Below are 12,893 nucleotides of genomic sequence, written 5' to 3'. Positions count from 1 at the left end.
GGCGCCCTCCCTCTCTGTTAGAGATGCACCTTCATCTAGCGTCACACCGGGATTCTCTCGCTTCTTTCTCATTTGCGTGGCCTCAGGACTCAGCCTGGCACAGAACAGCCTTCCCAGAAATGCAGGGTGAAGGAGGATTAGACTGATGCACTTTTTGAACATGGAGGCAGCGGAGGAAGTTTGGAATGAGACAGTATGAAAATGCCTGCGTGCTTTCCATTTCTACATAAAGCTTTTGTGCTCAGACAGTGGGCTTGATCTCATCTGAGCTTTCAGCCACCCCCGCGGGAGGCAGGGCAAGAAGCCTTATCACCATTTTACAAACGAGCAGCTTGAGACCGTTGTGGGACTTAGCCCAAGGTCACAGCTGGGAAGCATCAGGGCGGGCCTGACCCAAGATTCCAGATTCTGCCTCGAAACTGGCTGGGAGTGTCATTCTGTCCTTAGCTGGGGAAGCGCCAGTGGAGAAGCACCTTGGGCACAGCTACGTGCCACGGGCCACCCTCAACGCTGAGAACGTCACAGACCAGGGGGAGCAGGGCATTGCCTACCACTTAGTTCTGTATAAGTGAACTACAGATAACTTCTATATTTTTAAGTCACTGAAAAAAATCAAAATACTATTATTATTTTGCTTTTTAGGGCCACACTTGCAGCACATGGAGGTTCCCAGGCTAGGGGTCAAATCGGAGCTACAGCTGCTGGTCTACACCGCAGCCACAGCCATGAGGGATCTGAGCCGCACGACCTACATCACAGCTCATGGCAACACCAGATCCTTAACCCACTAAGCGAGGCCACGGAATGAACCCACGTCTTCATAGATCCTAGTTGGGTTCATTAACCACTGAGCCACAAAGAGAACTCCTAAAATAATATTTTATGACATGCGAAAATTATAAGAAATTCAAATCAATTCCGTAAGTAAAACTTTATTTGAACATGACGACACTCCTTCTATATCCTCCATGGCTGCTTTCATTCTGCAGCAGCAGCTACATCGCTGAGGCAGGGACTCCATAAGCCACACACTGAAAATATTCACCATCGGGCCCTTTATAGAAAGAGCGTGCTGAGCCCTGGCACAGCCCCTGCCCTGCTCTGGAGAGTTTAAAAGTGATAAGTGTTTAGTGTCTCTTTTCATCTCCGTTTTCCTTCAGTAAAGAAGGAACACACACCTTGTGCTGGAACCCACAGTGAAGCAAAAGGACTTTGTGAGAAACTGACCCCAAACTTGCAGCATTTGAATGGACGTTTGTAAAACTAAAGAAGCCGGATGGGATTGGAAATCTCAGCATGAACCGTGTCAGCTAGTTGATAACGTTCCTGCAGCATGAGGTAGCAGGTCTAGTTCTAGGGGAAGGAATGCCAGCAGAGGAATCACAGCCACGCCAATTGAATGGCGCCCCCTGGAGTTGTGCGGCGTGGTGGCCCTGGGATTAGGAGATACCTGAAAGTGAGACTTAGATCAGATGACTAAGAAAGCTAAAATGATTGTGTGTTTTTAAGAAAGTCTCTTTCAGAATGCAGAACGCACACCAACTACACAACACACACGAGAGACTGCCTCGTTGGCAGCAAGAAAGTGACAACAGGGACGCCTTACACTTGCACAGTCGTACAGTGTTTTACAATCGACAAAAGCTTCCCTTACATTTTCTCATTTTAAACTCCCAAGAGTCCTATGAAGGAGGGGTCTCTAGCCACAAAATGCTCCTCTTTTCAAGAAGTAGTGGTTTGATAGGCTGAACTAAGTTCAAAGGCACTTAAAGGTCTCTCTAGCGTTCCTCATGCGAGAAATACACACACTTGTGGGAAGCGTTCCATCCAAACAAGCACCCAGAGCTAAACCCTGGCACTCAGAACCCCCAAGGCTTTTAAATAATGCCCCCCCCCCAGAAGACCGCACATATGTATGAAGGTAGGTTTTACAGCAAGGCCTCTGTGATAGACGGAATTGTTTTAAAATTCCTAATGGCTTCACGTGATGACCTAATCCTCTTACCCCACCCCAAAGAGGGGCCTTCTCCCAGGCCTCAGCAGAACCAGTTCTTGCATATTTCCCCAGGGCTGAGGTTCCTCCGTGATCTCTGTGCAGCAACAATAACAAGCACAAGCTGCAGAACCGAGGTTAACGGATTTTATCCTCTAGCAGTTGCGTTCCAAAATTCCCAATAACCCGAGTAGAACGAAAATAGTTGGATCCCCACCGGAACCCTCTAATCGAGCTGGCATGCCGAGAGGAAAAGAGTGGACAGCGCGATATTTACTTTTGGTTTAGGGTAAGACGGTAAGGAAGGAATCCTAGCTGTGGCTGTAAAGAGAATTTTAACAATAAAGATTTCTTTACAGAAAGAACAAACCATCACCAGCACGCTGAGTTCAATCTTTTCCTATACGCCGAGCAAACTTCGGTCTCTGCCTCTAGAACCAAGGTTCCCCTCCTGTGATCGTCAGGCGTGGTTTTCCTAAAGGTTTATTCTGGGGTTGTGCACGAGGAACGGACCTCAGCTTCTGGCCTCCAGCTTTCAATTCCGTTCTCCTGAGCATGGCAGGATTGGGCAGGCCCACAAGGAAATGAGGGGTCTACCTGGTGCCCACATCTATTGGTATGTGGCCCAGAGGGAAGGGTGGGGAGATAAACCTTGTGCAGGCCATGGAAGACGCAGTTCTTAGCAACCCGAACTGCGCTGTAAACGACTCCCTTCTCTGGGTTCTTTCGGTAGTTGCGGTACTCACGGCAATCGCCTGTTCACTTTTCTGCATATGATTTTACTACATGAGCGGTTCTCACCTGGGGGTGATTTTGCCTACTCCCCTCTCACAAGGGACCTCTGGAAATGTCCAGACGCAATCTGGGTTGGCACAGCCGGAGGTGGAAGGGTTTGCTAAGGACATCTAGCGGGTAGAGGCCAGAGATGCTGCTGGACAGCCTATGATTCAGGACAACACCCCACAGCAAAGAGTGGTCCAGCCCCAAAGCATCAGTCGTGCATTAGACTGCAAAGGCCTCAGCAATAAGGAAATCTGCTTATGACACACCTAGCGGATAATAGGACCTCAAGAAACATTTTGGGACTAAATAACCATAAAGGTCACGTGTATCTTATTCTTGCATAAGATCCTAGCGACTCCACCTCCACGACGCTTTCAGCGCCGTCTTCCTAAGGGAAGCATCGATGGGTTTCCTACTGGAGATCTCGTGAGGGGGTCTCAGCTTTTGGAGGTGCATACTGGAACAGGCACCGATAACATGAAATGTCAGGGTTTCCTTCAAAACAATCCAGGGACAGGAAGGGATAAAACAAAACTGGCCATGAACTGATAATGTTGAAACCAGATGAAGGGTTTGTGGGAGTTCATTCTAGTATTCTACTTCTGTTTATATTTGACATTTTCGAAAGTAAAAAATTTTCAAACTGTAAAGCACATTGAATTAAAAAAAACCCCTACGGAGTTCCCATCGTGGCTCAGCAGAAACGAACCTGACTAGGATCCATGAGGACACAGGTTTGATCCCTGGCCTCGCTCAGTGGGTTAAGGATCCAGCGATGCCGGGAGCTGTGGCGTAGGTCTCAGATGTGGCTTGGATCTGGTGTTGTTATGGCTGTGGCTGAGGCTGGCAGGTGCAGCTCCGATTTGACCCCTAGCCTGGGAACCTCCACATGCCTCGGGTGTGGCCCTAAAAAGACAAAAAAAAAAAAAAAAAAAATCCCTATGATGCCTCTCCCTTACGGGGTAGAGATAAAAGTCTTGGTCTGCTAATTAGGCATTTCTAGCATCTTTCTCCTCAGCTCCCCTCATCTCTACCTCAGCCTGAGGATAAGACCTAGCTGGTGCTTTAGTGTATTTTTGTTCTGGAAAAATCAAATGTGTTCCAAAAAGCAACGCCTCTCTTGGATTAATTTCCAGTTGACATTCACAACTTTCCCTTCCACTCCCTTCTAATCCTGCCCCCCTCACCAAAAAAAAAAAAAAAACCTTAGTTTGGCTGAGACGTTAGAGGAAGGAAAGGAAATGTGACATTTATGGCGTCCCCATGATATGCCAGGTGCTATCCTGAGCACGCTTTAATTTTTAAAAAGTTATGTGCTGGAAATATGGAGAAAAGTCAGGATTTTGAACACTTACCTTGCTAAGAATTATAGATTGCATATAAATCATGGCACATTGGGGGATGTTCCTTTGTGCCCATTTTTTTTTTTTTTTTTTTGCACATGTGTGCTAAATTTCAGAGAAGTGATGACTTTTTCACCGTTTAAAAAAAAAATCATCGCTGACGTGGTGTAATCATTTTTATTATGTAAGCCCAGGTGCTCTCAAGTGCTGTAAAAAGAGTCACAGCACCCCAAGCAAACAGCCCTAACATGCCTGTACTTCAAAATATTTCAGAAAATATGATAGGATGGCACCACCTCAACTATTTTAATTGTTTTGCCATAAACCATCATATGCATTAACTATTCGTGTTTCCTGGGCTTTGGGGCGAGTGACAATTCAAAGTCACAAAATCGAGTCCTCCTGAACTCTAACACGTCTTAAAACAGTCTCCATGTTTCCCAACATCTTAACCCTTTGGAGGGAACAGACTTTCCTCCTAAGATTCTTCGTCTGCTTTTCAGTGCGTTACTGCCCGTCGTCTGGGTGCCACCTCGTGTGCCCTGGCGTGAACACGGGAGGGGCGGGAAGATGGGATGAGCGGGTGGATGGCTACGCTGCTTGCAGTTTTTATTAGAAACTAGAATCTCCCTCCACCGAGGACGAGGCAAAGGCTTTAATAGGCAAAGGCATCTATTAACCCCCAATTCCCGGGCCCTCCCACTGCCTCGCCCTCCCCCTGCAATACTATTATACGCAGGAAGCAGTCAGCCCAGAGCCTTGTTCCGGGTAGATGCTCAGTCAACGTTAGACCGGAGCACAGGCTCCGGAATCAACTTTCCTGGATCCGAATCTCAGAGCCACCGCTTGTTTATATGTGGCGTGACCTTGGCCAAGTCACTCAGCTTTGCTCTACACTACACCTGCCTCACAGAGGGGCCGGGTGGATGAAACACTATTTTTTTTTTTTAATGATTTTTATTTTCCCCCTCATAGCTGATTTACAGGGGTCTGGCAATTTTCTACTGTACAGCAAGGTGACCCAGTCACACCTACATGTGTACATTCTTGTTCTCCCACGATCACACTCCGTCCTAAGTGACTAGATCGAGTTCCCAGTGCTGTACAGCAGGATCTCTTTGCTAATCCATCCCAAAGGCAATAGTTTGCATCTATTAACCCCCAATTCCCGGGCCCTCCCACTGCCTCGCCCTCCCCCTGCAATACTATTATACGCAGGAAGCAGTCAGCCCAGGCCTTGTTCCGGGTAGATGCTCAGTCAACGTTAGACCATCTCGGTCATCACCGCCGTCACCAGCACTTTACCACCAGCGTCATCTTCTACTACTGAACGTTTAAGCAGCTAGAGAACGATAACCCGATGCTGGTCCCCAAGGGACCGAGAGACCCAAGGTGGCAAAGATGCACTGCAGAGCTCAGGGGCGTCCCTCTAGAGAGACGATCCCCAGAGGAGGGCTCCAGGATTCTTTTCGTCTTGGTGGCCCATTCTTCCCGACCACAGAAGGAAGAAACACCACCTCGCACATGTGGGAGCCTCGGAGAGCCCTCTGGCTGGCTGTGAAGTGGACAACCAGAGCCTCCATCTGCTGCCCAGACGACCCGAGGGTGGAGAAATAGGACGAGCAAATGGGCAGGGAGAGCGACAGGCTGGCGTGGTCTGCAAAGAGCACCTGCGAGGTAAGAGGGCAGGAAACCATCCCACGGTTGGGACGTTTTTACCCCAAGTCATTCCCACGAAGAGATCTGCCCACTGCCCGAGCTCCGAGAGGATCTGAATCTCACTCGGTAACACACAGGCTCACCAGCCGGAAGAACATGCACCATCCGGCTGTTTTTCAAATAAACCAATGCTATCAGGCAAATGGTCATATTCCCTTTATAAATGATTATGCCAGTGCTCTGAGCGTTAGAGGGAAACAGCACAGACTCCAGGAGCCTGCATGGAGCAGAAGGGTTTCTAGAGTCAAGGAAAATAAACATAAAAGAGGAGTCACTCATAAAGCCCAGAAAACCTACCGAGTTTGATGTAAAGTCAGAAAGCATATTTGCATTCAGCCCCTGGGAACCTGCCTACAGTCTAACCTTCTCAATTTGTTTAACGAATCTAAGCAATAAACTCTCTTCGCCACATGCTTCTCCACTAAAATCTAGTCTCAATTAGCAAATCTCATGAAATTGCTTTGATATTCAGTCAAACTTTCCTCTTGGACTTTTATATAAAGAAAACATTGAACTTTCAGGATAATTACACTCTAAGTTTAAATAAAAGTAATTACCTAATTTACAAGAGGAATTACTTAGAAAAATACCACCAGACTTAAAAGAAGAATGAATGAATTACTGGAAGTTATACTGCTGCAATATGAATGCCTGATCATTGTCTGGCATAGGGAAAAGCAAGCTGCTGCCTGCAATGAGCTGCAGAATTACCTCTCTCAAAATAGGTAAGAGGAACAGATGCAGTCCGAGTTGGCTGCTGCTGTTGTGAAACCACTTCCAGAGCACAAAACTGAGCCAGCTGTTGTCCCATCATGATACACTTTGCGACACAATGAATTTAGTCTTATTCCTTTCCCTGGACCTAATTAACTAACCCTTTGGGCAATCCATCTACAGGAAGACAGAGGCTGTTATAACTGTTTCAAATGGTTGGAAACCAACTAATGAAGTAAAACAAACAACCACCACAAAAACATGGGTGAGGAACCAATACACATCGAATCTGCGCATTTCACACCAACTTTAGGACGGCCGGGAGACGCGTGAAAACTTGTTGTGATCCTTCGAACAGTCTCGTGGAGCGTTTCAGCTGAACGGGCCCCTGGGGGTCACATCTGGTCCAAATCCCTCCTTCTCCAGATCAAGAAAAAGACACTCCAAGACTGGAGGGGAGAGCGGCGAAGGCCCACTGCCGGCTAGCGGGGACAGTGACACCTTTGAACAATGCTCCTTGACCTCCCTTCCGCCTGAGACACCAAAAGGCACAGTGTTCACCAACATCGTACCTGCCCCCCCCAGGCACGCGACCTTGACAAAGCCCTGCGGCGGCTTTAGCCGGCAGATGACGGGGCGATGCGCTGGGGACTTGCAATCCCCGAGGGAACTCTACAACCCTCTCCTGCCCATCTGCACGCAAGAGTGACACTGTGACTGTCAACCTGGACTCTGATCTCAGAGCTAAAGAGGACCTCATCTGCAAATGCAGCGCTAACCGCATGGCAGCAGGAGAAGCAACTAAGGAAAAGGCTCCTTGGGCAACGAACCCTTTTCTAAAGTCGCTAACTGGTCATTAATTTATCCTGTGCATCAACCCGGACCTGGCCTTAGAGCAGTGGGGCTCCTACAGGAGGAGCCCGCAGGCCCTCCTCTCTGACGAGCCCCCGCTACGCACCTTTGAACTGCACTTCGTGGTGGATCACGGCCAGGGGCTTGGTGAAGGTCTTCTTATTCTGCATCATGGCCCAGATCATGGAGGCGTCCAGCGAGGTGCAGGCTTCATCGGGCAGCACGCACTGCAGAGAAGCCGAGCAGAGCAGGTCACCCAGAAGGCCCACAGCGTCCCGGGTGCCCCGCGGCCCTTGAGCGGACCGCCCACAGCGGTTTACCCAGCAAAACAGGAGATTGGGGTGGCTTTGAAAGAACCACAAACAACCAGGGAGATGGGAGCAGCCCCAGTGTGTTCTCAGCTGCGCTTAAAGATGCAAATATTGCTGGACGGCTTCCCACAAAACAACGGGAGGTTTTAGCGTTTATTTGGTCTGAAAAATAAAGAAACTATATGACGAATGTTGGCCCGTCACCAAGCTGGCGTCGCATCAACGGCTCATGTCTGTGATTTGTGATTGTGGGAAACTGCATGTACTGCATTACGAGGGTGACAGATTTTTGCATTTGTTGTCCAAAACGATAATCATGTTGTCGAGTGTGTTTGATTTTTTAATCCTGGTCGAGGGTCATGCGAAAGGAAGCTTGCCAGGGTCATCTGCTTTTAATGTTCCCAAATAAAGTCCTGGGGAGCTGTGCCCAGGTGCGGAGGCCCTGCGATCAGCTGTTTCTAGCTGTTTTAAGGCTCCAAACGTACAGCTCTCACGCCCAAGCCTGGGGTAGCTGTTCCTTAAACGTAGGAGCAGAGTCCATTACCTTTTGCCTCTTTCATCAATAGGGGAACCTCCAATGTCAAGGACAATCATTCCCTTTTGTTGGAAGAGGAAATATACGAAGGATTTTAAATGTCTATAGACAGCAGGCACCCCGTAAACTTAATTAGCTTCCGGCTTTTCCAATCACAAAAGACCAAAGACTTGCAGCCCTACTGTCACTGTTGCTCTGAGCGGCATGAAGGAAAATTGCCCCCACCCCCCAATAAAACCAAAACAAACAAGAAAAGCCTTTATAACAGCCCTCTGGTAAAGGGAAACAAAGGCTTTTCCATGGAAAGGAATCATTACTGAAAAGACTTCATTTTAAGAAACGCCTTCTTACTTTCCTGCTAGTTCTCCGGTCAAACAAGAGTCTCTGACTCTACGACAGACTTACTGCAGGACCCGAGGCAAGACACGGAGCTCTGCAGCCTCGACTTGGTCAGCAATGGGCAGGGTTGGACCCAATGATCTTTGAGAACGCTTCCCAGAAGATTCTTTGGCTCTGGGAGTTCCCATCATGTCTCAGTGGTAACGAGCCCGACTAGGATCCATGAGGACGTGGGTTCCATCCCTGGCCCCACTCCGTGGGTTAAAGATCTGGTGTTGCTGTGAGCTGTGCTGCAGGTCACAGATGCAGCTCCGATTCGACCCCTAGCCTGGGAACGTCCATATGCTGCAGGTGTGGCCCTAAAAAGCAAAAAAAAAAAAAAAAAAGATTCTCTGGCTCTGTCCACTGTCACAGAAAGTACTCCGAGAAATGTGGAACTATCACCCGTAGGCGGCAAACAGGGAGCAGGGGTGACAGCTCCGCATGTGGTCTCGCCGGCCCCTCCCCCAGGAAGGAGGCAGTACAGCTGCATCAATGGTCCAGACGAGGCCAAGCGGGTTCTGAGAGGTCAGAGGTCAGGGACTTGCTTGCAGGCCGGTCACTAAGCAGCAGACCTGCCTGCTCGGCCGCCACGCTCTTCCCGCCCGAGCTTTTGCCTCGGGCATGAACAGTGACTTCAGGTTTAGGGTCATGTCCCATATCATCCCCTGGGACTGGAGCTCTCCTCTGAATGTTCTGGAAGGAAATCTTAGGACTAATTACAGATGAACACACTCGGAAGCCGGACTGCCACAGGCCAGGCTCACGAGAAGGTGACGGCCACAGGCATCACTGAAGACCCCTGGTCACTGCCAGGCCTCCCCTCGTAGATCCTAACTCCTAAAAGCTACCCTCTGGCCCCACAGCACGCGTGCAGCTCCGCAAGCCTCTCCACCGCCTGTCCACCACACTGCACCTGGATGGCCACTGCACGTGAAGGCACACGGGCTAAGGCCCCGGAGTCTCCAAAGGCAACCGAAAGAACAGAGCCTAAATCACCTCACAGACACATGTTCCCTAAGGACTGTGATGGGCTTTGCTGTATTTTCACGTGTATTACAGTTTCCTGTGGTCTTATGGAGAAATGGACGCTCAGGGGAACATAATAGTGCAAGGAATTTGGATCAATTGTAATCCATCCAGGAGCTCCCTGGTAACTCAGCAGGTTAAGGCGCTGGCATTGTCACCGCAGTGGCTCAGGTTCAATCCCTGGTGGGGGAATTTCCACATGCCATGGGTGAGGCCAAAAAAAAATGTAAAAAGAATGCAAATAAATAGTAATCTGCCCAATAATCATTTTTCCTTCTACCTCTACACCTATTTCTTATAACCTCTATATGAGGCGAGAGAATTCCATTCACACAGGTCCAATGATACAGCTCAATTATCAGACTTTCAGACATTGATTGAGACGTGACTATGAAAGGATTAGAAGTAGGCTGACGCCGAGCAAGATATTTAAAAAGAATAAATGCCTGTATGAAATTATACATAATCGTGGCAGATCACAGGCACAAAACTGCAGCAGACGACACCCTCTGGGCACAAGGCCCAAAGCATGAGGTAACCACCCTGCAGACCCCCTACCGTGGCCACGCCAGCAGGTCAAAGGGCTCTGATTTCTGTTGTGGCAACAGAACATCCTGGTTCCATGCAGGGAGTGACATGAGGCAAACATGACGAACCGATGTGAAACCCACAAAAATTAAAGTATTTGTTCGTTTCCCTTAGAAGCCCTCAGGAGACAAGTCAACCTTATAACTCACACGGAGAAGGTCAAAAAACAACTGCAAATACAAATCGCAGTGGGACCTGGAAAAACGAACCCTCACACTGAGCTCGGCCTTCGGCTCTCCACACTCTTGGCATCGCACGCTATCTGAAAAGCGAAGATAAAGCCAGAGCTCTCCTTCAATGGAAAACAGTCTTGATTTATCATCTGCAAGATACTACTGAGTAGCATGCATTGGAACAAAAACATCACACTGTCAGGATTTATTCTCTAAGACTCCATAAAACGCACAGTCCCCTGCTCACACAGACTTTATTACTTCAGTTGGGCAGGTCCCAAATCAAAAACCTCAACCTGCAGTCAGCTGTGATTCGACGTCTCTGGAGGTCCCCCCGCCGCCACACACATGCACCTAAAAATGTCAAAATAGCGGTACCCGTGGACGAAGCCACTCACCTTAGGCAGCTTCTGGGGCTCCTTTTCCCTCTTGGTACACAGCGTGAGCTCGCACTGCAGAAAGAGCAGGGACGTGTTGAAGACGGGCTTAAAAACAAAGCTGAATCGTTTCTTATCTGTCTCGGCCTGTGGGATGGGGAAGTGGACTCTCTTGGGATCGTAGAATTTCACGGATTCATCCTTCGGGCAAATGTTCTCGATGATGGTGTAGTCAGACATCCTGTCCGGGTTCGAGTACGGGGAGATGAAGCACGTTTGGATGGCAAATCCCAGTTCTTGGTCGGCCTTGGTAACAGACACCTGCAACAGCACAGAACGATGGATCGGCAACGGGTTAGCATCTCAGCATCCGTCTAGGCACAAGGGTGACGTACCAACGCCGCCCTTCCGATGAGAGATGCTACTAGATGGTCATAACATACTTATAGAGTCTTCTTTCTAATGACAGAAGCAACATACGCTGGTTGAAGAAAGAGAAGGTCCCCATTTAAACGTGACAGGGATGACAAGAGTGAACTATTTCTACTTTGTTCCAGTGCCAGCCTGAAAGATTCTAATACAAGATACAAATAAGTCTTTACGACCCCTCCTAAGTCCCCTGGGAAATAAAAATAAAAGCGCCTCAATGCACCTAAAGTGGATTTTCCTCCTGGACGTGGAGAACAGACTTGTGGATGCCGAGGGGAAGGGGGAGGGAGGGGGCACGGACTGGGAATCTGGGCTTAGCAGATGCAAACGGTTGCCTGTGGAATGGATTAGCAATGAGATCCTGCGGTACAGCCCTGGGAACTATACCTAGGCCCTTATGATGGAGCATGACAATGGGAGAAAAAGAATGTATATATGTATGTGTGACGGGGTCACCTTGCTGTACAGTAGAAAACTGACAGGATGCTGTAAACCAGCTGTAATGGAAAAAAATAAAAATCATTAACATTTAAAAAAGTGGATTTTCCAAAATAAATAAAACCCCCACAGGCAAAGGCCCTGGTGTCATAATAGTGTATCACGTGTCAGGCAAGCGCTTCTTAAAATTTACTCAAAAAATAAAGGACAGAAGCAGACTCTATTTCGGCTGGTCAGGGAAGCCCAAGCGTCTCAACGGCAGCAGGTCAGCGTGAGCCTAAACGGTGCAGGAAAGCCGTAGCTCCTTCTAGAATCCGGCCTCGTGGGGAAGCAGCGAGGTGCTCCGGGGCTGGACTGGGGAAAGGTGCAGCCTGGCGGCCGTCGGGGGCCTGGCCAAGTGTCCCAGCTGCTCAGAGGGCCACACCAGACCTTGCCAAGTACTCCCCCGTCACTCTTTAAGCCCAAGGGTATTTTCAGGGAAATCTCATCAGGAACGTTTCCGACTCCTCGACGCTCCTCCCTCTTGCAGAACATTTGTGCGGCTGCGTCCAAAGCTGGTTAAGGTTCTTTTCTTTAGAAACAGGAAGTCGTGTTTGGCCAAGTGTACACAGAATGCACATCTCTGCTCGCCTGAACTCAGCTCAAATCCCCGACCCCCACCGGGCTCTCCATCTGGTGACACAGGGCTCCCTGGGTGACCGGCCTGTCGCCTCTATTGCCTCATTCCTTGACTCAACTAAGGATCAAAATAAACTTAAACGCTTTAGAAAGAACATTGGTGCTTAACCACAGGCCAGTAACCCCAGAACCCTTTCAGAGGCATGAAGATATAAACACACGTTTCATTCTGAGATGCCCAGGGGAAGTCCCGGGGCCGCGGGGGCTTGCAGTCCACGGCTCTATTTAGGAAGATTCCTATGTGGTTAACTCCAAGATGCTCAACAGGAAGCTGACTGTGACCGTGTCATTTTGTTGTGCCTTAAGGCTTACACCCTGAGAACAATCTTACGCATAAACACTTCCGTCTTCATCTCATACATGGAGGAGGACCTGAACGCACAGGACAGACGACTTGGGCAAGATCACGTCTGGCAAATACTGGGTAAAACCATGGTCTTCGGAATGCACGTCCATCTTCCCGTCACTGTTTCACTAGAGCTACGGGGCCAATTCAAGCGGCTCAAGACGTGGCCAGGGAGGGGAGGGTGCCTGGTAAGAAGTCCTTCCAGAA

The 12,893-nt window shown here is 48.9% G+C and overlaps 1 protein-coding gene across 4 annotated transcripts in view; it reads right to left on the bottom strand.

Moving 5' to 3' along the window:
• TGFBR3 (transforming growth factor, beta receptor III) overlaps window positions 1-12,893 on the bottom strand; it is a 200,850-nt gene that overhangs the window by 16,726 nt on the left and 171,231 nt on the right. For all 4 annotated transcript variants that reach the window (XM_021088719.1, XM_021088721.1, XM_021088720.1 and 1 more), the window contains 2 exon segments: window positions 10,817-11,116; window positions 7,511-7,631 (listed from right to left, as the gene is read on the bottom strand). In XM_021088719.1, coding sequence (XP_020944378.1) covers window positions 7,511-7,631; window positions 10,817-11,116 — 421 coding nt within the window.

The sequence above is a fragment of the Sus scrofa genome, chromosome 4 (genome assembly GCF_000003025.6).
Source record: "Sus scrofa isolate TJ Tabasco breed Duroc chromosome 4, Sscrofa11.1, whole genome shotgun sequence".
NCBI classification, from domain to species: domain Eukaryota; kingdom Metazoa; phylum Chordata; class Mammalia; order Artiodactyla; family Suidae; genus Sus; species Sus scrofa.
Note: the sequence above shows the minus strand (reverse complement) of the source record. Positions and strands in the feature narration are given on the sequence as shown.